Source organism: Simochromis diagramma, unplaced genomic scaffold (genome assembly GCF_900408965.1).
Source record: "Simochromis diagramma unplaced genomic scaffold, fSimDia1.1 OVJJ01000676.1, whole genome shotgun sequence".
NCBI classification, from domain to species: domain Eukaryota; kingdom Metazoa; phylum Chordata; class Actinopteri; order Cichliformes; family Cichlidae; genus Simochromis; species Simochromis diagramma.
Window position 1 is genome coordinate 2,216,638 of NW_024387466.1, and position 24,282 is coordinate 2,240,919.

At 39.8% G+C, this 24,282-nt stretch overlaps 1 protein-coding gene across 2 annotated transcripts; it reads left to right on the top strand.

Annotated features, from left to right (window-relative positions):
* The first annotated feature begins 3,360 nt into the window (after positions 1–3,360).
* Positions 3,361–24,282, top strand: LOC120723294 (protocadherin alpha-C2-like). Of its 2 annotated transcripts, XM_040014667.1 has the most exons (4): positions 3,362–6,170; positions 8,481–8,539; positions 12,134–12,219; positions 20,274–24,282. In XM_040014667.1, the coding sequence occupies exons 1-4, from the start codon at positions 3,630–3,632 to the stop codon at positions 20,585–20,587; spliced, it is 3,000 nt and encodes a 999-aa protein (XP_039870601.1). In that variant the 5' UTR covers positions 3,362–3,629; the 3' UTR covers positions 20,588–24,282. The 2 variants fall into 2 exon arrangements, with proteins under 2 accessions (XP_039870602.1, XP_039870601.1); XM_040014668.1 differs by lacking the exon at positions 8,481–8,539 and having other exon boundaries at positions 3,361–6,170; positions 20,274–20,383.

Genomic DNA, 24,282 nt, shown 5'->3' on the forward strand with positions numbered 1-24,282 from the left:
CACCGTCACCTTCACCCTCCACATCTTCTCGAGCTCTTATCTGAGCCCTTGGTATTTCTCCAGCTTCTCGTGTTCCTTCTTCCTGATGTTGCTGTCATTCGGAACCGCTACATCGATCACTACGGCCGTCTTCTCATGTTTGTCTACCACCACTATGTCCGGTTGGATAGCCTCCACCATTTTGTCCACCACCTCCTCTATCTCCTCTCTATATATGGCGATATTCAATAATTACTTAATTATATTTTTTATTACATTATTATTATATTATTATATTGTTTCATAACTGTGCGGAGTTCACACATTAGGAGGTCTGAGACTTAATATTGTAAAACTTTAATTCTTTTGTGCCTGTTGTTTTTCACTATCACAACCCTGCATTAGCACCAAGATGAAATTTAATAGCTTGTAAAAATCCAAATTAGGGACTAAAGACATGCTAATTCTAGGGCAGGATGGGAAACAGCTTTGTGCAAGTAGCAAAATATCTTCTGTGTACTAAATAAAAACACATCGATGGCTGTTTTAACCTATTTTCTCCTCATTTTTTCTTTACTTCAGCTATGTGGTGATTCATGATATCTCAGTAGCATATGGCATTGACATTAAAGTGATGTTTTGTTGCAGAAATACTGATAAAACTTTGATTATTATTGCAACACATTCTAGTGGTCCAGCTAACTGTGCATAAATAGCCAAAGGAGCCATTATGGCTTTCCTCCATTGGATGCATTCATCCAGTGATCTATTCTGCTTAAGGCTATCAGGACAGCCTTGCCAGCTGTTGTGACCGACTTTGCTTGTCTGATTTGGAACGATTTCCCAGACCTTAGCTTAATCAGAAACAAAATGCTGCCCTTTTACATTGAAATGATACAAGTCACTCTTTTTTTCCAGTGGTTTGCTAGCTTTCACCTCAAATTGCCATTACTCTTCCGTGTTATTCACCATAAAGCTCTGAGCTTCCTAATGTGTAATCAGTAGAGCTTCCTTTGTATTCATAGTGTGATAGGTGTTATGTTCTGGCTCTACCCCAAGCCATGGTTACTGACCTAGCAAACCTCTGTCATGGTTTTCTATGATTTGTGATCATTTCCTATGATTTTGTTGCTCCTTTAGTACCCCCCCTTTCACACACACACACACACACACACACACACACACACACACACACACACACACACACACACACACGCATATATATACTAGATATCTCTAATCAAACAGCATCTTGGTTCTCTTGGCTCATCTGTTCACCTGAGCCTCAGGTACCTTGGTGTGATCTTTGATTCTGTCATGTCCCTAGAACAACACTCTCACCAGTTGATTAGGAATTGCCCTTTTCAGCTAAGAAACATCTCCAAACTGCGAACTTTGTTGTCTAAATCTGAGTTAGAAATGGTTATTCATGCTTTTATTTCATCTCGCTTAGATTATTGTAACAGTCTTTTTCTTTGTTTGGGCAAAAGGAATCTTGACCGTCTCCAGTTAGTCCAGAATGCTGCTGCAAGGCTTTTAACTAAGACACCAGTGTTACGTTCATTACACTGGCTTCCAGTACATTTTAGAATTCATTTTAAAATCTTGGTACTGACTTTTAAAGCTCGTGATGCCCCTGCTTACATTTCTGATCTTTTAGAACCCCACGCTCCCTCTCGCAGCCTGAGATCATCTAATCAAAGGCTGTTGGTAGTCCCACGAACTCGTTTTAAGACTAGAGGTGGTTGTGGAATGCTCTCCCTCCATCATTACGTCGCCTTGATTGTATTTATTCTTTTAAAAAGCAGCTTAAGACTCATTTATTTAGATTGGCTTTTAATTAGATTTGTGCTGTATGTTTGATTATTAATGTATTCTGTTTTATATTACTGTGAAGCACTTTGTGGTTTTTATCCTGTGAAAAGTGCTATATAAATAAATTGATTTGATTTGATTTGATATATATATATATATATATATATATATATATATATATATATATATATATATATATATATATATTGTCATCATTTTGTCATCATTCACCCGTATATCGTATATCATGTTTCATACAAGGAATGAGACTTCTGCTTTATGGGGTCCTTTATGGGGCTTCTTTAATACGATTATGTGACCTGACAGTCTGAGGTCTGCCTCTGACAGTGATCCATGTGGAGAGGAGCTTGTGATTGTCAGTACAATGGTTTCTTGCTGCTGTGCCTTGCCTAAATGATCGCCATGCGGTAGGCTGCGCTGCAGAATCGCCACTGGCAAATTAACCATCCTTGCGACTTCGGAGCAGACAAAGGACGACAAACATGAGCCAGTTCCCGGACATGTGTCTGTGTTTGTGAACACGTTTCCCCACATTTGTATTTTATTACGCTGAGAGTTTCGGCGGATCCATTCACTACCACCACCCCTCACTTCTTGCGCAATAGTGAATCCAAGAGAATCTGCCAAATAAAACATTTTAACTAAATATTCACGTTATATCATCAATTCCCTGTAAGTCTGCGATTAATATTTTGCCACATGCTGCACAGCTAATTTTAATTACGGGATGAAAGTCTGGTGAGACTGGATGCATACGCCAAATATTTATGTGGTCTTTTTGTGTGGTCGCCATTCTTTTTTTTTCTGGAGGTGCTTTAATATGTGGTTAGCTCACAGACCTTACACCGACATCGCAATGGGGGGATGAGAGGAGAGAAATGGGTGGAGGGGGAAGCGGGGAGCTGCGCCACAGCGGAGAGGAGAGAGCTGAAATCTGAGTGCGCGCTAGGGCGGATAGTGTCCTTCCAAGGTCAAGTCACCTACATTGAATTTTATGAGTTCCGGTTATCCATTCAAAATAAACCTAATATGAACAGACTGCACTGCTTTATTTTTTTTGCACAGAACATACTGTGTAAATATTTGATCCGTAGTGCTTGGTTCATAGTTCCATTTATTAAACTAAATTAAATACATAAACATAATACTTTTTAATCATGTCATACAACATGAGGCATAAAAAAATGTAATACAGTTCAAGTATCACGTCTCACATAAAAGTCTTTAATCAATACTAAAATAACTATTTAAAATGGTAATAGTTAAGTGACATATCACAATTTTTATGTGATTATGAACAAATTATTATTCATAATGGTTCAAAATTTTACAAATTTTTTTTGTAAGCAAGGAATTACAGAACTCCTTGACAAGCTGTGACCTTTTTCCTTTTATTTCAGCGCCTAACATAATCCCACACATTGGATTGGTTAAGTCATTTTTTCTTCTCTTCTAGTGCAAGCAAACTTAGGCACAGACCGCTTATAATTTTATTTTGAAAGGGACAGCAGTCTTTTCCGATTCCATAAGGTAAAACTTCGCCTGCCTTGATTATCTAACGGCTCCAGCGACAGGGAAACACACCCGTCAGCAGCGCGCATTGGAGACAAAAAAAAGCGCCTCACGGACAAAGGTAATATGGATGCGCTGGAGAGGATTCGCTTCAGCCGGGTATCACAGTGGATGAGCCGCTTCTGTTTCATTTACCGGGAGACCAATTAGCCCACCTTAATGAGGTGCTGGGATGCGAGATACTGCAAGCTAAAAAGGCGGAAGGCTGCATTTAATCCGTCTGCGGATCCTGTGAGCTTGCAATGGCTGTGGCTGGGCTGTGCAACCGGATAGGGAATAATGTGCCTTTTTATTTTGTGATATTTTCATTATTTTGTGGCCTTTCATTTGGACAGTTACGATATTCGATTACAGAAGAACTAGAAAATGGGGCACTGGTTGGTGATCTGGCGCATGACTTGGGGCTGGATATTCGAAAGCTCGCCACCCGAAAAATCAAGGTAACCTCCAACAGCGGCAAACGCAATGTGATTGTCAACCCCAAAAATGGGAAATTGCTTGTCAATGAAAGGATTGACAGGGAGGCACTGTGCGATTTATCCAGCACCTGCCTCATTAATCTAGAGGTGCTGATTGAAAACCCCACTGAAGTGCACCACGTCGAGGTGGAGATTGTAGATGCCAACGACAATGCGCCGCAGTTCCCCAGAGACGAGTATCAATTGGAAATAATAGAGTCTGCTTTACCGGGGTCTCGTTACCCAATTGAAAACGCTCAAGATCCAGATACTGGGTCAAATTCTGTTCGCATGTATCAGCTTAGCACAAACGACCATTTCGCGCTGGTTTCTAACAAACCCTCTCTAAATACAAAGCACATCGAGCTTGTGCTCAAAAAGCCCCTTGATCGCGAGCAGACGCCTTACCATCAATTAATTCTAAGTGCTGTGGATGGTGGGACGCCGGAAAAAACAGGGACGACTAAAATCAGTGTCCGGGTACTGGACTCAAATGACAATATTCCCTCATTTGACAGCTCAGTGTACAAAGTGAAAGTGTTAGAAAACTCCCCCAAAGACACCCTGGTGATCAAACTGAATGCAACTGATCTGGATGAGGGCACAAATGGGGAGATTTATTACTCCTTCAGCAGCTACACCCCGGAGAGAGTGAGGCAGATGTTCAGCATGGACACTAATACAGGAGAGATAAGAGTGAGAAACAATGTTGATTATGAAGAGACTAACTCCTATGAGATGTACATTCAGGCAATGGACAGGGGCCCCGGTGCTGTGGCAGCACACTGTAAGGTGGTAGTAGAGGTTGTGGATGTGAATGACAACGTCCCTCAGATAGTGTTGTCATCTCTGTCGAGCCCCGTGAGGGAGGATGCCCGTGCAGACACAGTTGTGGCCCTTATTAGTGTTACTGATCGAGACTCTGGAGCTAACAAGCAGGTGAACTTGGAGATCCCAGCAGGCCTTCCATTCAAGATCAAGTCATTCAGAAACTATTACACTCTGGTTACCTCAGCCTTTCTGGACCGTGAGACCACTGATGCCTACAATGTCACTCTGAGTGCCACAGATGGAGGAAATCCTCCCCTATCCTCCCAGAAGACTATACAGGTGGATGTGGCAGATGTTAATGACAACCCTCCACGATTTGAACAGACCTCATATACAGTCTATGTGGCTGAGAACAATGCCCCCGGGGCCTCTTTGTGTACTGTGAAAGCTCGAGATGCCGACATCAAAGAGAACGCACGCATCACCTACACAGTGCTCAATGACAACAACCACGGCATTCCTGTCACCTCATATGTGTCTGTGAAGGCCGATACAGGGGAGGCTTATGCCCTGCGAGCCTTTGACTATGAGTCACTGAGAGAGTTTCACTTCCAGGTCAAAGCCCAAGATGGGGGCATTCCTCCGCTCAGCCGCGTCGCCACAGTCTACATCTATATAATGGATCAGAATGACCATGCACCACTGATAGTCAACCCCCCTGGCAATGGCACGCGCTCCTTGGAGACGGTACAAAAGAATGCCGAACCTGGTGTCCTGGTGACCAAAGTGGTGGCATACGATGCAGACGCTGGTCCAAATGCTTGGCTGGGGTATGTGCTGGAGACAGCCACTGACCCGGACTTGTTCAAGGTGCACGAACACAACGGAGAGATCAGGACCACTCGGAGGATCTTGGAAGACAACTCCACCTCCTTCACTCTAACTGTTCTTGTAAAGGATCATGGCCAGCCTGCTCTTTCCTCCACTGCTACTATTAACGTGGCAGTCATGGAGGTGCCACCAAAAGTGGTGTCTGATCCCAAGAGGATAATGCGACCTCAAGGCCCAATCCCTTTGTCTAAAGTGACCGTCTACTTGACCGTGGCTTTGAGTGCCACGACCTTTGTTTTCCTGGTCACTGTGGTGGTGCTGGCTATCGTCCGCTGCCACGCCTACTGCACCCAGCCTGGGTCCTGTTCCCCATGCTGTGTGTCACAGAAACCCCCTCCAGATGGTGGGAACAGCAGCGTGAGTGCTGGCGGAGGTGGCAGCAGTGGAGCTCCAGGCCAGCCTAATAACAATGTGGTGCTTCGGAGAGACCTTAAAGTGGAGCCTCACTACATCGAAGTACGTGGGAATGGCTCCCTAACGAAGACTTACTGCTACAAGACCTGCTTGACTGCCACGTCTGGCAGTGACACTTTCATGTTCTACAACACAGGACGACCCATCAGCGGCACCTGGGGCAGCGGTGCCGACCGCTTTTTCACCAGTGGAAGTGGATTTGTACGCAGACTGAGCATGCCCGATGCCTCCCTCCAAATCTGCCCAGAGGTGGGTCATGAATTTTTTATTTTTACCTTTTGTCCGCATAGCCGGAAGGTCAGGAACCTTCAAGTTTTAAAAAGTGTCTTGAATTTGACCAAGGTGTAAGCAGTATTAGGCACTTTTAAACATGCCAAACCGGACTTTTCATTCCAATATTGTGCCAGTGTGCAGTGTTACCATATTCTCTGTCACTGTCACTTTGTTGCTGCAGGGAGATGACATGTTGCACGTCAGGTTTTTACCCTCTCCTGAACTGAATCCCTGCAAGCTTCAGTCTCTTTGTTTAGTTCCCACTTGCACTGCAAACTTACTCAGTGTAGCCTAGCTCAGCACTCACACCGAATTAGTGTCAGTTGTGATGCTTTTCAAGGGTCCTATGTTATTTCTGATGATTCAGAGATTTGTGTTTCACCTTGAGATTGTCATCACGTCTACACCAGGAACAGGTCATGTATCATTCCTACTACTTGCTCACCCTCTTTGCATGCAGTTTTGATTTGTCTGTGTTTTTGTTGTGTGTGACTGAGTAAGGCAGTGACATAGGAGCAGTTGGGGTTTCCTGACTTGATTTCTGATTATGGTTAGTTTTGAGGTTTATTTTTATGGCTGTATTGCATTTATGACTTCTGGGTGATTTTTTTTTTTTTTTAAAAAGAGAGAATCATTAATGAGTTAACCTCATTTAATAATAGAGCTTTTTAACTGGCAATATTAAAATCAAGGGTTTGGCTTATGTGATTTCCTGAGCACATTATTTCCATTTGTGTTTATTTTAAAGTTATTCTAAAGTCATTTAGATTATGTCTTAAATGACTCTTGCAAAAAAGTTTGGGGTGACACATTCTGCTTTTATCACTAATGCTTGCTGATGATGCAAATATTCATTTTTTAGTTATTTTTAGTTTTTTGCTTTTTTTGTTGTTGTTGTTGTTGTTGTTTTTTAATTTATATGATGTTGAAGGTTTGGATTTTCCACGAGTTCCCTGTCTTAATTAGCAGGTGGCAGTCTCTGGTAAATTAGTTATTTTAAAAATAAATCTGATCAAGACAAATGTAGCAGTGTAAATGAAATTAACCTCCACACTGTGTTCATCAGCCTTGCAAATTAAATTTACTCAAATGGGCTGGGTCTACCAGCAAAAAATACTCCCCCCTGATATGAACTAAGGAACATGATGTGCTTTCTTTATCTGGGACACTTGCTGCTGCCAGCGCAGGTTTGTTTCTTAAACACAGTTTTTTTTTTAAATTCAGCGTTGTGCATGTGCCTACTCATGAAGAACATGATTATGAAAGAGTCCGGCATAATTAATGGCTGTGAAGCATTAGCTCATTAAAACAATGACTTGCCCCTTCTATGCCATTTATATTGCAAAGAGGGGGACGTTCTTTGAACTTAAATGTAGAATCATCAGTGAAATCTACAATGACCAAAGTCCTATTGGGACTTCCACTCATTTCTGGGAGTCCTAGCAGGCTTTCAATGGTGAATAGCCTCAAGCCCCAGATCTGAACTTCACCAATACTTTTTAAATTTCTGTGCTCATGTGGAATGTTGTTTATCAGGTTTTCAGTGCAAGTATAGAATGTGCTATGTACTATTAAAATGTGTCCATACAGTTACCATTGATTAATGATAATTTAATGTTTTAGATGAGATATTCAGAAAAGGAACACAAGTAAAGAGGAAATACTTTTATAAATACTATGTGTTGATAGCTGAGATAGCCGTATCTTAATATAGCAAGGACCAATGCAGGCCAGAGATATTGGATGTGGCTGGTCTCTCTTTTTTATTGGAGTTTAAAGGCAATTATTTACCAGAGGGCTGCTGGGAATTTGAAGCACTCAGCTAGGTTCATCAGGAGCAGACAGATTTACTCCAGTGACACACAAACACATACGCATCAGTCTGTACTGTCATCATAGTATTCCTTTAAAGGGCATTACTCTCCCAGCTCACACATTTACAGAACAGTGGAATGAGAGACTGTCCAGAAGCTGTCAATATGGCTTGCAGTCATTGTCCTTTTTAAAGTCCTTTCGTGTGTGTGTGTGTGTTTGTGTGTGTGTGTGCGCGCGTGCTAGCGTGCATAAGTGTGTGTGTGTGTTTGTGCTTGCAATCAGTGACACAACTGCAGTGTTCCTATCACGTCCAGAGCTGGGATGCGTATCATGATTAATTGATGAGGCCATGGCTCTGCACAGTATGAGATCAAGCTAAACTTACTCTCTTCATCCTCCCTCTCTGTCTCTACCTCTCTCTCCTTCATTTTCTTTTCTCTCGCAACCTCTCTCTCCCTCTTGCTCGCTCAGCCCAAAGCCCCGAATGCTGACTGGAGATATTCTGCATCTTTGAGGGCAGGGGTGCAGAGGTAAGCATTTTCCACGTTAAAGTCTTGTGCAACTTTTTATCATCTCAAAAAAGGTTCCACCTTTCCACTCTACTCATCGTGCCGCCATCTAGTCTGCACCATTAGAGAGACCCCTCATTTTGCTCTTGCAGCTATAGCATATACGATTCCCCAAGCAAATGATTTATTCACATGTTACAGTTACATTTATCCCTACACCTCTATGGAAATGATTCAAAAAGCTACTGCAACACTAATGCTGTAGCTTTTCAGAAATGACTGTGAGTGGCGCCTAAGCATTTGTTTGAACCTTTAACCTCAACCTCTCCCTTTGGGAAAAGGCCTTTGCGGTTCGGTCACTGGATTCATAGCCTTGGTCCTCTGCAGTGAAATACTATATAGGTCATCTACATTCTGAGCATCACTCCCTCACTTGCAGTCTTTAAGCTGGAAGCATGAAAGACAAACAGGCAGATGATGACATTTCCTAGATTATCACATGCACATGTGCATCAGTGTCTGCATGTACAACTGCCCCTCACCACCACCCCATGCATGCATTTGCATTTCTCTGTGTATCACATATTATTGTGCAAAGATGATGTTTTTTTACATCTCTAAGTTTTTCCACTTCTTATTGCTAGACCAAATCCACACAAAACAACACCTCCAAAGACATATTAAACTAAAACATTTTAATTGTTTTAAGTCTACAAACACTGTAGTACTCTAGCTATGATTATCCTCTCCTAAAATCATGATTTCTAAGATTTGGGCTTGAAACCTCTCCTAGGTATTGTGTCAACAATAGATTGCTGTGATTTTAGTGTGCTTGCTCTTTCATGAATATTCGAGTATTCCCACCTACATATATCTAATTAATGAAGCACTACACTTTAAGCAGTGTCATTAGCTGCAAATCAGAGAATACTGAAATGAAGAGGATCATAGAAAAAAGCACCAACGATCACAAAAAATTCTACCCAAAAACAAAACTTAACAGTTTTCCCATGATTATGTCAGAAAATGTCATTTATTTCCCCATAAGTTGATCTAAAAACAGCAGGGACATCAGGAATTAATGTGTTTACTATTCACACGCCTATGCTTTCTGCAAAATTCTCCCAAATTTCATGGTACCAGTGCTTACAGCTCATTTGTGAAGTCATCTTCTTAGTCTAAGTTGATTTAATTGGATATTAGTGTTAATTTGTATGGATCATGTGCACTCTGTCATCAAGTCACTGTTACATGACATGGATTCAGATAAATCATCACTGCAATTTGCCGCTGCCACTTCTTAAATGACAGTGACTGTAAAACACACGGAGACACAGAGATGGCTCACATCAACACTTAGCCACAACACAGGCATGCTGTAATGTAACAGCATGTAACACCAGCACTGTTGACCCATATTCTGAGTGTAGACAGAAGTGCAGTACATCAGTACTTTCTGTGTCATATTCGTATACATCAAACTGCTTAGAATACACCTGGTCATTTTTTCTTCATGGGGAAATCAAGATAATGCAGGTTGCAGATGATAGTATTAATGTGCTGCAGAAAACCTAGTCAACAACAATTAACTATATATTTATAACAAATGGATGAGGGAAAAGATTTTTTGCTAGGGTGGGTGTGGCAGTTTTATATAAGCTCATACACTCATATTTAGTCAAATATTTTGACTTTCTGCCAAATGCATTTCCTCAAATGTGGTTGTTTTCACACCACGGTGTCAGCATGGTAAAGATAAAGCTATACAACAAGCTGTCAGTTGGCTTCCTTTAGCTTAAAAACTGGAGACCAGGATGGAAAGGGGCAGGTTTGCTCAGTCACTCAGAAAATTGGACAAACTAAAATAATTGTTTTTCTTTCTCAGAACTGAGTTAAATTCCTATTTTTGCACCTAATTGTACCCTTGTTAGTCTTTCTCTCTAGCAGCCAGTGTAGGTGAAAGCCAGATCTCTTCCTCTTGTTTGGGGGTTGCTAGGGCACTGGCCAGAACTAGCTTTCCTACCATCAGAAGGAGAACTTCTAGCAACCTTGTTACTGCTGGCAGATTCAGGTTGGCTGATTTAGAAAATGCTGATATTTTGGCCTGATTTTCAGACATCTGGGATCGACATCTGCTCATCCTTGGATGCAAACGGATTAACATTTGTTGGTAGGCTTATTGCACTCGTAGAAAAGTAGCAAGTGCTCTTTAACTTAAATAGTTTTGCTGTCTTCACTTCACCTGTCTCTCCCCTACTGTGCTTCTTATAGCTCAGCCCCTGCTAACACACACAAGGTGAAACAAAGATCACAGGGAAGATGAAAAGCTAGCACACCCAAAAATGATGGCAAAACAAAGTCTCACACTGTACTAAATCTGTAATTAGTAAAAAATTTGATTGATAGACTGTTAAATGACTTTTTCACTGGTTTAACTGATCTTTTTAAAAAGCTCTATATTTGAAAAGCTCTATATATACTATTGTCATCAGTAGTATTCTTGTGTATTTGTATAAACATGTAACAACTACATTAACCTACATTATGCTATTATTTCAAAGTGAATATGAAAGTATTTGTCACTTAAAGTGTTGAATTACTTTTTTTAAAGGCACACAATGAAACATGCATTTTATGCATTATTCTATTGTGATATCAAAGTCATTTAGACATATTCAATTACTATTCAAAACACTGAGCATGGATCAGGATAGTTCATTATGCTTATAAATTTCAAAAGCTATGGAACGATTACAATTGCAGAAATCCGTCAAGTCATATTTTACATAGAAGCTCCAAAATGAATGAAAATGAAGACTTGCTTTGTACCTTTGTTATTCTTTGCAAGTGGCACTGTTTTCATGTAGCAAGGTGTTTGGGCATAGTTATAGTATTTTAGTGTAGTTATAGTGTATACTGGTGCGCACTGTTTTAGCGGTTCTTAATCCTGGTCAACTTCAACCACAAACACAACCACATAAAACAGCTGGTTATCTGGGACAGAACAGCTATTTTCAGTTTCCATTATAAGCAGCAAAGTTTAAAGAGCACTTCATGTAGTCCTACAGTAGTCGTCAGTATGCATATTTCTATTCTGTGAAAAGTCGCTCATTCTTTTATGTGCTCCGTCTTTCTTCATAGCTATTCCTAGACCAATTTAAATGCATTACAAAAGCCCTGAGTCTTTAGATATTCTGTCATAGGAGGCAAAGCACAGGTATTCAGCCTGAAGGGTGGGATGGTTTGGGTTTGGGTTTTTTTTTTAAAGTGGGGGTGGGGGGCTGTACCCACTTACAACAAGACCACATGAATTTATCCACAACTTCTCTTTCTGGAGAGCCAGAAAGCCACTGTCAATGTCTAAAATAATCAGTATTGCTGTTTGAAAGTTTTTAAGCTATTTGAATACCACTTAATTTGCCTTATATTAAACAGAAATGTCATCTTATTAGACTATTATTTTAAATTGCTCAGTTGTGGATGGATTCCAGGGTCTGCACCAACAATCATTTGAATTTCATAACAAAATCTCCGAATGTTAAGGAAAATGTGTCCTATTTTTAAATATTTGAATGTTTGCAAATTTTTCACTGACTAAATGTGATTGCCTTTCAGTTCCGTCCACATGGAGGAGTCCTCTGTGATGCAGGGAGCCCAGGGCATGCTGGTTCAGAACTGGCCCACTGTATCTAGTGCTGCAGGTGAGTGGAAATGTAGGAATCAGGATACAGGATGAAGATTTTTTTAAAACTGATTTTGTGTTAGCTAGATGTAGTTCAGAATATTTAGCTAGAAATAGTTCAGATGCCCAAAATATAATTTGGGTTAAACCATCTAGGTCAAGGTCAAGTTGATTTATATAACACATTTAAAACAACAGTGTTGACCAAAGTACTGTACAGTAGAAAAAAGTGTCCCAAGAAAAAGTAGACTAAAAATCCAAAACACAATAAAACAAAATAAAATGAAATGAAATAAAATACAAAACAATAAAATAAAGCAAAGGAAAAAGTTCTAAGGTCAACACCTTATGCCAAAATTTTAAAGTTTTTTTTCCTAAATTTGACGGGTTCTTCTTTTGAAGAAGAACCCGTGTTCAATCTCTACCTGCAACGTTTTTTGTAAGATCATTTTTTTGACCTTTTAACCTTTATTGGATAGAGACAGTGTAGATAGACAGGAAAGCGGGGAGAGAAAGAGAGGGGGGAAGACATGCAGCAAAAGGCCGCGGGTCAGACTTGAACCCGGCCAGTCACCTGCTCACCCACTCAGCTAAACCAGCACCCTAATCTATAACTTTTTATCCACCATTAATATTTACCATAAATAAGTAATTGACATTTGTCTCATCATGTAACTGTCAGCAAACAAACAAATTAGTATGTATGCAGAGTTCCATAGGCCAAGCAACATGCATAGTCAGATAGCCACCAGAGCCGTTGGACTCTTATGCAGAGCACTTTCATACCTAGAATATTGTCACTTTCCACAACAGCAGCAAGCAAGAGCTAGAAATCAGAAAAGGCAGCTGTCTCTTATAAGAATGAGTTAGTGAGTGGGTGACAGTGCTGAAAAATGTTGCAACACAACTGATGTGTAAAGAAAGCTGGACTCATAGACCTGTGCTTTACAGAAAGTGTGTCTTAGAGCTCATGCTTAAAAGTTTGTGTGTGGAACTTTACAAGGGCACAGAGGCTGGAAGACTTTGGTAAGCAAGATTTCAAAACCATGTTTCAGCACTGTGAACCGTCCCCCTATTCTTCCACCCCCGCTTCCATTCATTGATTTTCTGTCTGGCTTCAGGAATTAGGACATACGTAGACACTTGAGGGTGAAGAGTAGCATCACAGTAAATCACTTGGCAAACCAGGGACAGAATATGATTTTACTGCCTGTCAGTAAACATGAATAAATAAAGATTTTTTTCTCTCTGTATAAAAGGAAGTTGCGAAATTGTTTGAGATACCAGCTGCATCATTTCCCAGTTCTAGTGTATTCCCCTCTGCCAGAGTGCAGCAAAAAATGTGCAATTTTTTTACTTACAGCAGATGGAAACCATCTGGCCAACTCTGTCCCTATAAAGACTCAAATATTGTCTCAAATATTATCTTTAAGCGGAGTGCTCAGCATACTGCGGTCCTTCCAGTTGTTGCTGATGCATTAGGAAATACATTTTTAGGAGTGGCTTAGTGCAATAGCACAGACAGGTTTATCCTCTCTGTTACACGTCATCCTTTATTGTGACACATTTTAACATCTGTAGCAAACTGTTATCACAATGAAGCCTTTAATAATTGACCAATTATTAATAATTGGCCAATTATTAAAGTTCTTCATCTTCCATCAAGTGTTGCTGGAGTTCCTGCATTGTGAATTCTTTCATCCTCTCCATGCACCTTGGAAATAGGTGAATTTGTGCCAGAAATCTTTGCTGCGATTTATCACAATGAAGTCTTCCGACATGCTGTGATGCATCTAAATGTGGCACCTTCAAAACTGTGTTTATGTAAGTGACCCTTGGTGCAGATGAGGAGACATTTGTCTGATGCCAGTGGGGGAGATGTGCTGTTATCACAAACAAGAAAGTGCCATAAAAAAAAGAAAGATGTGGCAGCATTTAAAGAAACTGTGATTAGAAGATGAACAGAGAAGACGTACAGGGGGATGGAGGGAAAAAAAGCGAGGTGTGGGGGGATGGAGAAACAGAGAGAGAAAGGTTAAGAGGATTGGCAGGTTCCTGCAGTAGTGGTGTTGCTAGGGAACACCATGTGACCTGTTGCCTGGCAACACTGTCTAACTGAGAGATTGCTGCAGCAGCCGCACCCTCCATCAGCAGGGAGTGGGCGAAGGCAGTTTCCATAGCAACCGGTCATATCTCTGAATGGAATATTTAGAGACAAAAAAAACAGAGGAGTAAAGGGGAAGGGGACTTGGCAAAACCATGGTTTTAAGAAAGAAAGAAAAGGCATTTTAGAGGATAGCAGGTGGAAAAGCAAAGTTTATGCTTCCTATGCAGAATACATGTGGTACATGTCACATATATGTACGAGCACTAGGGCTGCACGATTTTGCATAAAATGAGAATCACGATTTTTTGGCTTAGAATTGAGATCACGATTCTCTCACGATTTTCTTTTCCAGTATAAATATTTATTGCACTTATTAACTGCACAGTTGAGACTGAACATAAAAACAATAAATAAACATAAAAACAACAAATGTCTCACGTTTTGTTGTTGCTGCAAAATGTTGTACTGCTTGAAATTCCGTCTCCACCGTTGCTCGACACTGCGTGTATAGAGCAGGTAGTGCAACAATAGAAAAATAGTTGCGGGACGGCACTGTGTAGCGTTTGTCTAGGGTGTTGATCATTTTCCTAAATCCCTCGTTTTGCACAGTGTTGATGGGAGCCATATCTTTGGTCAGGTGATAAGTGATAGCCTCCGTAATTTCTTTGTGCCTGCGGGAGTTCGACGTGTATAGGGAAGCGCTGTATAAGGTTCCCGTTATTGATGTTTGGGTGGTTGACCGGGACGGATTTTCTCCTGTCACTTTCTCGTCATCCCTGACGTGCTCTCCGTTGTTTTTTCCCTGCTAATTTTAGCATCACACGGCACAGCTTCTGTATCACGTGGTATAAGGCTCCGCCCTTGTCATTTGTTGAGCAGGAAGAGTGAGCGCTTGTTTTCATGCAGATTACGTCCCGGACCAAAATGCGGTACAATCGTCGTCGTCTTTTCGTTGTCATTTGGAAATGAGATCGCACATAAGTATGAATCGAGATCGCGATTTTCTAACGATTAATCGTGCAGCCCTAACGAGAACTGTGACTGTCTCATTTCAGTGTGCCACAAGCCATCAGAGGGATTCATTACAGATGGAACCGTGTCTCGGAGTAGCCTATTTTAAATGTAGGTTACACCAAATGAGGCTTCCGACACCCTTATATTTTCACATCAGGTGCCACTACATGCTCCTCGCTATACTTCCCTGCTCACTAGCAGTTACAGTGTAATCCATTTGCTGTGAAGTATAGGCTGTTAAAAAGAAACACTGGCTGGAGCATGTTAGATAAACAGCAGCACAAAGGCAGCAAAGCTCTTTAAAATTTTGCACTCTGTGACATGAAGAGCTTATATACACCTAAACAGGAAATGTCTGAATTAAAACGTGGGTTGTTTTTTTTAAATTAACAATGCCAGAGGTCTGGATTTTTTTCAAGCAGTGCATGAAGCCCTAGAATGTTCCAAGACACTAAGGCGATACCCATTTGTTTCGGTATGCTGTGTCAGTGGATATTGTACTTCTCTGTACATCATGCAGAGAAATACAAACTTTTTGACCTCTGCTCTGTGTATACTATATCCACACACATTCGGTACTCTAAGCAGGTAATGGTAACATGGTTACAAATCAAAATTAAAATTGTAGAAAATCTAAAGATCATCCAAACATTTATTTACTACAGATTATAGATCCAGATGTTTCCACCAACGCAAGTAGCAACATTTCAGGATGAAAAATTAAGCAGCCCTGGCTCAAAGGTTAAGCCAATCCCTCCCTCCCAATGGTAAATTGCCAGACAGCAGAAATAAATGTTTTACAGCCTCTATGGAGACCAGAAATGTTTTGGCCTTTATGGGAACTCTAGAGTGAGTTTTAATATATTGAGATCACCTGTTTAAATTGCTTAAAGGCTTAACACTATGTATTATTAGGCCCATGGCCCCTTTGACTGATAGGTAGACGCTAAGCTTTACCTCAGCTAATTTGAGTCACTGAACTGGAAGTCTCTCTGGTACCTTCTGGAGTATTTTTAGTGTAGTTATCTAACAAATAATATGGTTTGCTGTGAGGTATAGACCTTCTAAGAGTTTCTGCTTGAGTTTTGATATTTGACAACTGATATCTTTATATCCATTGATCCAAATATGCTCACTGCTTGTTCAAACCCTACCACCACCACACACACACACAAAAGAACACAAGCCATGCAGGCATCAGGCCTTCAGAACAGGAATTCACAAACAGTGTGACATCACATATCACATGGATAAGTCTCTTTTATATACAGTCTATAGGTGAACTTCAGGATTTTCCTTGGCACCTGAAATGTATTTAAATAAACTTGATATTCCATGAAGATGAACTCCTAATCTGACCTTTCACCACCAGAATATAAACTTAAAGTACACAAAATGTTTCTAACTCGTATGGTAATCATCGAATTACACCGACTACATTATACATAATACATGAGGTTGAAATTTTAATAACCTTTAAATGGCTTGTTCTCAACTACTGTGTCACGTGTAATTTTATGGTGAAAAGTAAACTGCAGGTTATAACGCTTGCCCCAAATTAATTTTAATACTGTGTTTTCACATTGCATGTTTACATACATTAACCTGTAAAAATGAAATGTAAAATGTGGAAAGACCCTTTGTGAACATTTAACTATTAGATAAGACAATATTACTTAGAACTCCCAAAATTTAAGCAAAAAAATCACCTTCCTTTAAGAGGACTTATCAGGTAACAGGAAATGGTGTGTCTGTTACATAAAAATGAACTGTATACTATGTATAGAGCGGTAAAGTGCACTATATTTTCTCCCGCAGTTTTTCATGCATCTGAGCAGCTATCTTTTCATATTTTATTACTTAAAGTTCTTTCTTCTCCACATGAGAAGTGGACTTTCTCACTTTAGCAATGGAATCAGTTAAATCGGACTTTGTTGAGCACAGATTAAACATATGCTAACAGACCGTCAAATGGTATAATCCTAATCCTAAAACGACTGGCATTAGAGTTTATTAGTAGTAAGTCCACTAATGTTAATGTAAGATAATAGCATCTGACACTAAATAATTACTAAGAAGCTGGTTATTAAGCAAAGAAACAAAAAAAATGCAGAAAGTTGGGTGAATTTTAAGAAAAAAGGTCAACCAGATTACTCTGCATGCCTTCAGTAGCAATACCCAGGTGTTAATGTGGCCTGGAAGGATCTAGAACAGCAGTCCAGCTCCCACAGTTGGCGACTTATAAAATCTGATAGGCAGGTTAATGCTTATTACTATTGAATGAGTTCATTTTCATGCGCTGCAGACTAGCATTGCTTTCAGTGACAGCCTGGAGGTATTTGCTCAGTGGTAAGAAAATAATGACATCCCACAGCGCGCTTACACTTTCAACACATCCCTTTTTCCTTTCTCTTCCCTGTGATGCGTTCACGGCGCAGACGTAAAGTTGGTAGAAGTGCTTAACTAGCTGCTGAACAGGAGGGAGCATAAACTCGAATGTATCTTTTCAAACAGCTCAACAAATATCAGCAAACAAACAAACGCTTTCTGCACAGTTTGTCACAAAATGCATCCATCAGATAATTGCGGTATTTCCCACGGAGAGAAAATAAAACGTTAATGTGTGACACTATCAGAGATGGAGAAAGATGTAAGAAAGAGAGGAAAGGAGATAATTTTCAAAGGACTGCTCAGCAAGTTAAATTTTATAGACTAGAAACTTGAATCTTACATGTTATACCCTCATTCATTTTAAACATTGGTAAAACATATAGTTGATATAGTGATGCACTATGCTGGGCTGGTTACGTCTAGGGTACTATTACTAGCTTATACTACAATAAGGGTAGCACACAGAAATGTATATTTAAGATGATGATGCCGATTAGATTCACTCACTGAATCTACCTTTTATAATTCCTCATTACCCCATTAAATATCACCTTAAATCTTGCTGAATTCATTTGGCTAAAGCAGTGAATATTGGACTAGCAGCACAGGTCAGCTGATCGCAGTCTACATGCAAAGAAAATTCTACTGAGCTTGCTAAACAAATTATTATTTGACTTATTTCTAAGTAATTCTTTCCCCCACTTTGCACTGCGACACCCAAGCTTCCAGTTCCCCCATCTGCCAAATCCCAATTTGACCCCTGGCCATACCCCATTGTTTCTGTTTTATTTTGGCTTTTTTTCCATCACCTTGTCTTCTATGTGCTAATTATAAAATGTTAAACACGTGTAATAATTAAACGATCACTTCTGCAAGCAGAAACTAATTCGAACTAATAATTTATTTGTCTCTTATCTGACTACTCCTTCTATATTAAAATCAATGACCCTTTCTGGCATTGTAGTTTCTTTATTTAATATCTAATGTACTTGCAATGAGTCAATGATAAATCATATATGAAGAATGCCTATACACTTTATATGCTCACTGAGGTTAAACAGCACAATAATGCAGAGCGACTGACTGACCAGTTCAGTAGAGATCATTGCATCTGCTGTCATTGTAGCCTGTACGTGTTATATATTTTTATACTCAATGGACTCGTTGTGGGGACTTTGTGGGACACTGTGCGTCTGAAGAGCACACATTTTCAAAATAGTGTACTTCCCAGTGGGGCAGTGGTTGAAATCATTTCAGCACTCCAGCAATGTCATAAATAGCCTACAAAGAAAAATCAAACAGAATCTTTTTGTAGGGGCCCGTTTTTGATCTAAATATTATCCAGGCTGAAAGTAGGTCAGCGCAGAGGGAACTGGTGTGAGCCTGAGAGCGCCGTGTCTGCAAAACCCGCCCACCCCCATCTTTCTTACTGCCTCTCTCTCATTCACGCTCTCTCTCCCTTCTCTCTCCGTCTTCATCTCATCTAGCATCCGCTTTCTTTTTGCATTACGAAATGTATGACCCTTTGACCTCAATAGATGGGTCCTTTTCTCACGTTTCAAAATAATTATTCAATATAGGCTATAGATCCCTTCTTCATTTTTTATTTTTTTGTCAATTCGCAATCTGGGTTTCTTAATCTTTCACATCCATGCACTGTTGAATCCTTGTCTCTGGCTTCCAATGAGAGTAGGATTATGCTGCAGCCATCATCCAAATACAAATCGCACTGCCAAGTTAAACATCCCTGTGGTTTAAAGGTTAGTCCCCTCCTGTCCCTTCAGTGAACTGGGTTGCATTGCTCTCCTTAAAGTATATGAATCTTGGCTATTGTCAGGCCAACATTTAACCCTGTAATGCCAAATGTATCATATCATGCTTCTACCACTTACAAGCAAAACGATCAAAATATCGCTGCGTGTTAAGGCCGCAGTGAAAGAGTATACAACGCGTATGTGTAAATGTACCAACAAAATGCACCTCATTGATAAAAGATTAATGGAAAATTGATATCAGTCAATATCAGTCAAGTTACACATCTTTACCACTTCTTTCGACAATTGATGCTTTCATTTGAGATTTTACTTCCTTAATATATCTTATATAGCTTTGATTTCAGCTTTTTTCTCCTTTTTTGTCATTTCAATTTAACTTTGCTCTTTCTTTAACATTTCCAAATTATTTTGGTCTGTGATATTGCATTTATTTTATTTAGCTGAGTTTTTCATTATTTGGCTTTTGGGATAGTTTGGCTTGGAAGCTTTAGAAACAAATGGATAGCTTTAGCCTAGCTCTGATTAAAGGTATTTAAGTCTGCTTACTAGCATCTCTATGGTGCAACTGGGTACCAGATAATGTGATGTTTTTAAAAAGTTAATATTTTTTTTTATTTTTTTATTTTTTTTAATCAGAATCTCTCAGCTAGAATGCTAAGTATATCGATTCCCTAAAGTTTTAAACAGTTCCTTTAACAAATAAATAAAATGTAATGAATTATTCTCTTTTCTTTGTTTTTCTTTTTCCTTTTTGTTCTTTTCCATTTTTTAATAACGCTTGTGTAGATGGAGAAGGTGGTGGAGAGCTATCACCTCCAGTGGGCGCTGGAGTTAACAGCAACAGCTGGCACTTCAGATACGGCGCTGGACAAGGCTATGGCCTTCCTCAGCCCCTGAAACCAGGAGAGATTCCACCTGAAGCCTTCATCATTCCTGGATCTCCAGCCATCATCTCTATCCGCCACGACCCAGGTCCTGTGGATGACAAGGGTGAATTCATAAGCTTTGGCAAGAAGGAGGATGCCAAGAAGAAGAAAAAGAAGAAGAAGGACAAGAAAGATAAGAAGGAGAAAGGAAAAGATGAAAGCGGTGATGACTAGAGAAGTGGTGATATGACAGCAAAGCTATTAACAAACTACCCAATTTGAGAGCCAGAAAACTAAGCCAAATGCATATTGTAGAACCAAGGGAGCCTCCTTGCGCCATATTTGCATAGACATTGTATAGTGGCCAAATCCTCATTAGACCAGGCCTGGCTCCAAACGTCATGCGAACTTGTTAAACAAATGCTCTTTATCGAAAGAATGGACCAAATTACACCAGAAAATGATTTGTTGTCTTAGATTAGCCTTTGTGATTTGCTGCCCACCCCCACTTCCCCACCCCCTTCCCCCACCCCCAGTTTGTATAACAACAACAAAAATAGCACCCAAAAAAGGTGTACTATTTGTAACGACCATTGTCCACTGAGGCTGCCTGTGATGACATCTCTGGCCCTCCTCCTTTTTGACTAGTTCAAGGGTAAGTAAAAAGTAAAAGAAATAACTTTAAAATTTAAAAAAAAAATAAACGGGGCTATTGTCTTCAGTATTATGGAGGCGTTGTAGAAAATCTAAAAATGTGGGCTTTTATAAAAAATAAATACGTAAAAAATATAATAAAATGAGCAAAGACAACAGCATATAGTATGCGTAGCATAGGATTAGCACCTTTGAGACTACAAGGTGCCTGAAAGAAGTTAGACCACGCTCAAATAAAGAGCTCTGTTTCAGTGTAACATAGCACATTGTGGAGGCTGAGGACCTGCAACCTGGACTGGGTTGCACCAACTATGCGCAAGTTTGTTCCCAGGTTAGGGTATAAAGTAGTGGCCTCATAACTGCTAATTCCTTTGCAATTAGCATGTCGCTAAATTCAATGATAGAGTAGGTATTAAGACGCGAGCTCAAAGGTGAGATCTTTTGATATTATTAAAAGTTAGAATGAGTAGCAAATAAGTAATAGCAATATACTGGATGGTTTTGGGACTAGATTGGCATAAAACATGGCCGATTCTCATTTGACTTTTAAAGAAAAATGCTAGTATTTGAATGTTTTAGTCCACTTTCTACCAATCATTTTTTAAGGCTAATCATTTTCTAAAGCACATCATTTTGTTTTTGGAAATTCTATTGGGGTTTTTTTTTACCTGTTTTTTTTAATGGACTATAGCACAAAAATGCATTAGCTGAGACTCGAAACTGTTTCACACTGTTCATCAAAGTGAACACATCGAATTTTGTCCTTGCTTTAAGCCGTATTTTCATCACACTATAGTGTAGCTACTGCACTGACACAATTAACCAGATTAGGTACAGTACCTAAGGCCAGTCTCAGCGTATTATTTTTCACATTCCATGGAATCTAATGCCAACAGAAAAGGAATGACACACTAAATAGTTGAAAATAGCCCAAAGTGTTTGTGCAATGTGTAGACAATGGACAGAAACATTCAAAATCATGGCTGTGGCTCTTCAAGTTGCAAAACAGCAGGGAACTGCTAAAGAAAAAAAAAATGCTGCGTGCAGAAAACTAGATTCTTTATTGTTAGTGAGTGCATTTGTGTGACTTGTATCATTTGCACCTGCTTTATTGCTTGCTTAATATTTTTAGCGTTTACTTAACGTTACGTTTGGACAGATTTCTGTAGTGGTACCGCTTGTAATTTTAGCAATGCCTGAAATGGGATTAGTGGCGACTTCGGCCATAACTAGGGAACCTACGTGCAGCTGATGCAACCAGCCCCTGACATGGCTTCTTCTCTTGGAATATGACACAGGTTAATGGGGTCTGAATTAGCACACCCAGTCTGAAACACACATTACTGTACACAAACACTGATTTTCTCTCCGCCGCTTACACACAATCCAACAAATCAAACATACGCACACATGAACACATAAATTCAAAATACACGAAAAGAATACGCAGCCCTTTGTGGAAACTCCAAAAACTGAAGGCCAATGCCACCCTTAACATGGGAGTGTATTATATGGCTAGGAAGCAGGAACGCTGCTTGTCGCTTCATTTCTGTTCCGATCCGTCCTCTTCTGTCTTTGAATGTTAAATAGTTGTTCTTTAAGCCTTGCGCCACTGCCTCGCCTGCTTCAGTGCTTGTAGGATGTGCTTGCCCGCCGCCTGTTTCCTCGCTCTACTCCTGTTTCCTCAAATCAACATGGTTGGACATCTTTCCACTTTGCTTCAATGAACTGTACAACAGTAACATGTGTGTATTTGCATATTTACACAGATACAGACACATAGACATATAGACACATGTCACACTCTCATAGACATTTTTTTTGTCTCAACTTCAGCTGAGTTTAGGCGCTTCTGCCAGAATGTCTCCTCTGGTTGCTCATTGTTGACAGCTCTGTCATCTCTCGCATGACTTGTATGCACTGAATTGCGAAGACGCCTGAGAGCTTAGCAGGAACTGAGATTATGCTATGCTAGATATGAGGCAAGATGGAGTGCGAGTCAGAAAATAGTAGTCATAGTAGTCCATTGTGTAGATACAGTGTAGGAGACAAAGAAACTATTGGGCAAGTCATTTCTCCTTTGCACAAGCACATGTATTGCAGTTAACGCTGACTGGGAAGTACAGTTCAGCTGCAGTACAAAGAGGCTGGAGGCTGAATTCAAATTATGATAATTACTATTATGATAAAAATTGTGACTGAAAGGTAACAAAATGCAAGGTTCATTGGCTTCACCTGGCATCACCTTAAAATTTCCCTTTTTTTGCTTTATGGCTCCACATGAATATGGGGGGAAAAAGTTTGCTGGGAAGTTTTGGCACTGATATTGTGTATAAACATAGTGTGGTAGAAATGGGAGCAGCGTCAACATGATTGAAAGTGTCATAAAATCTCACCTCACTGTTCCTTTTATTAGACCACCATATTTCCGATCACTATAGGGGTATATAGGTGCTGCTCAGTCCTTCCCATGCACACTATTCCCTCCTCACCTGCCCCGTTCTTCAGGTGTACTTCTGTGCTGTCAGATCACCAAGTGGCTGTTTGCATGTTATAAGCAAAGGAAAGATCCTATATAGATACTATATATATATACATAGATATGTTTTTCCACTGGGAAATGCGTATTGGAATATTTACATATACCTCTGATACACATTCTCAAAGACAATACACACACCTCTCCATACAGACACAAACATACAGTAAATACAGACATGGCAACAGCAATTTGTGGAAAAACCTAAAAGAAACACATTTTTTTATCATGTTGAAAATAAATTTAATCTTCTAGATATACATAATGCTATTGTGTTATGCTATGAAATGCCTTTTTTTCTTTCTGTTTTTACCCATATGATTTTCATGGATAAGAAAATCAGTCCTTAAACTAACTTGTGTTCAACTTTGAAATGATGATCAAACAGACACTATTGTGAAATTATATAATTTGCTCACCCTCCGTACCTTTCCCTTGCCCAGTAGAGAAAAAGGCAGAAAAATAAGAAAAAAAATATCAAAATACAAAAAAATGAAATAAAAAAAAAATAAAGTTGATGTATTCTCTGCTTGTGTATAGTGAATGTTCCTCAGTCGTTGGGTGTGGCGGTGAGTGGCACATACCAGTCGACTGTGACAGTGCAGATCTGTTAATAACTTTTTTGTACACCTGCTCATCATTGTAAAGGTGATCATAGTGATTCTTATGATTTAATCAATCTGGTAATGTGTTTTGTTAATATGTCACAAATAAAGTTTTTTTTTTCTTAAATATC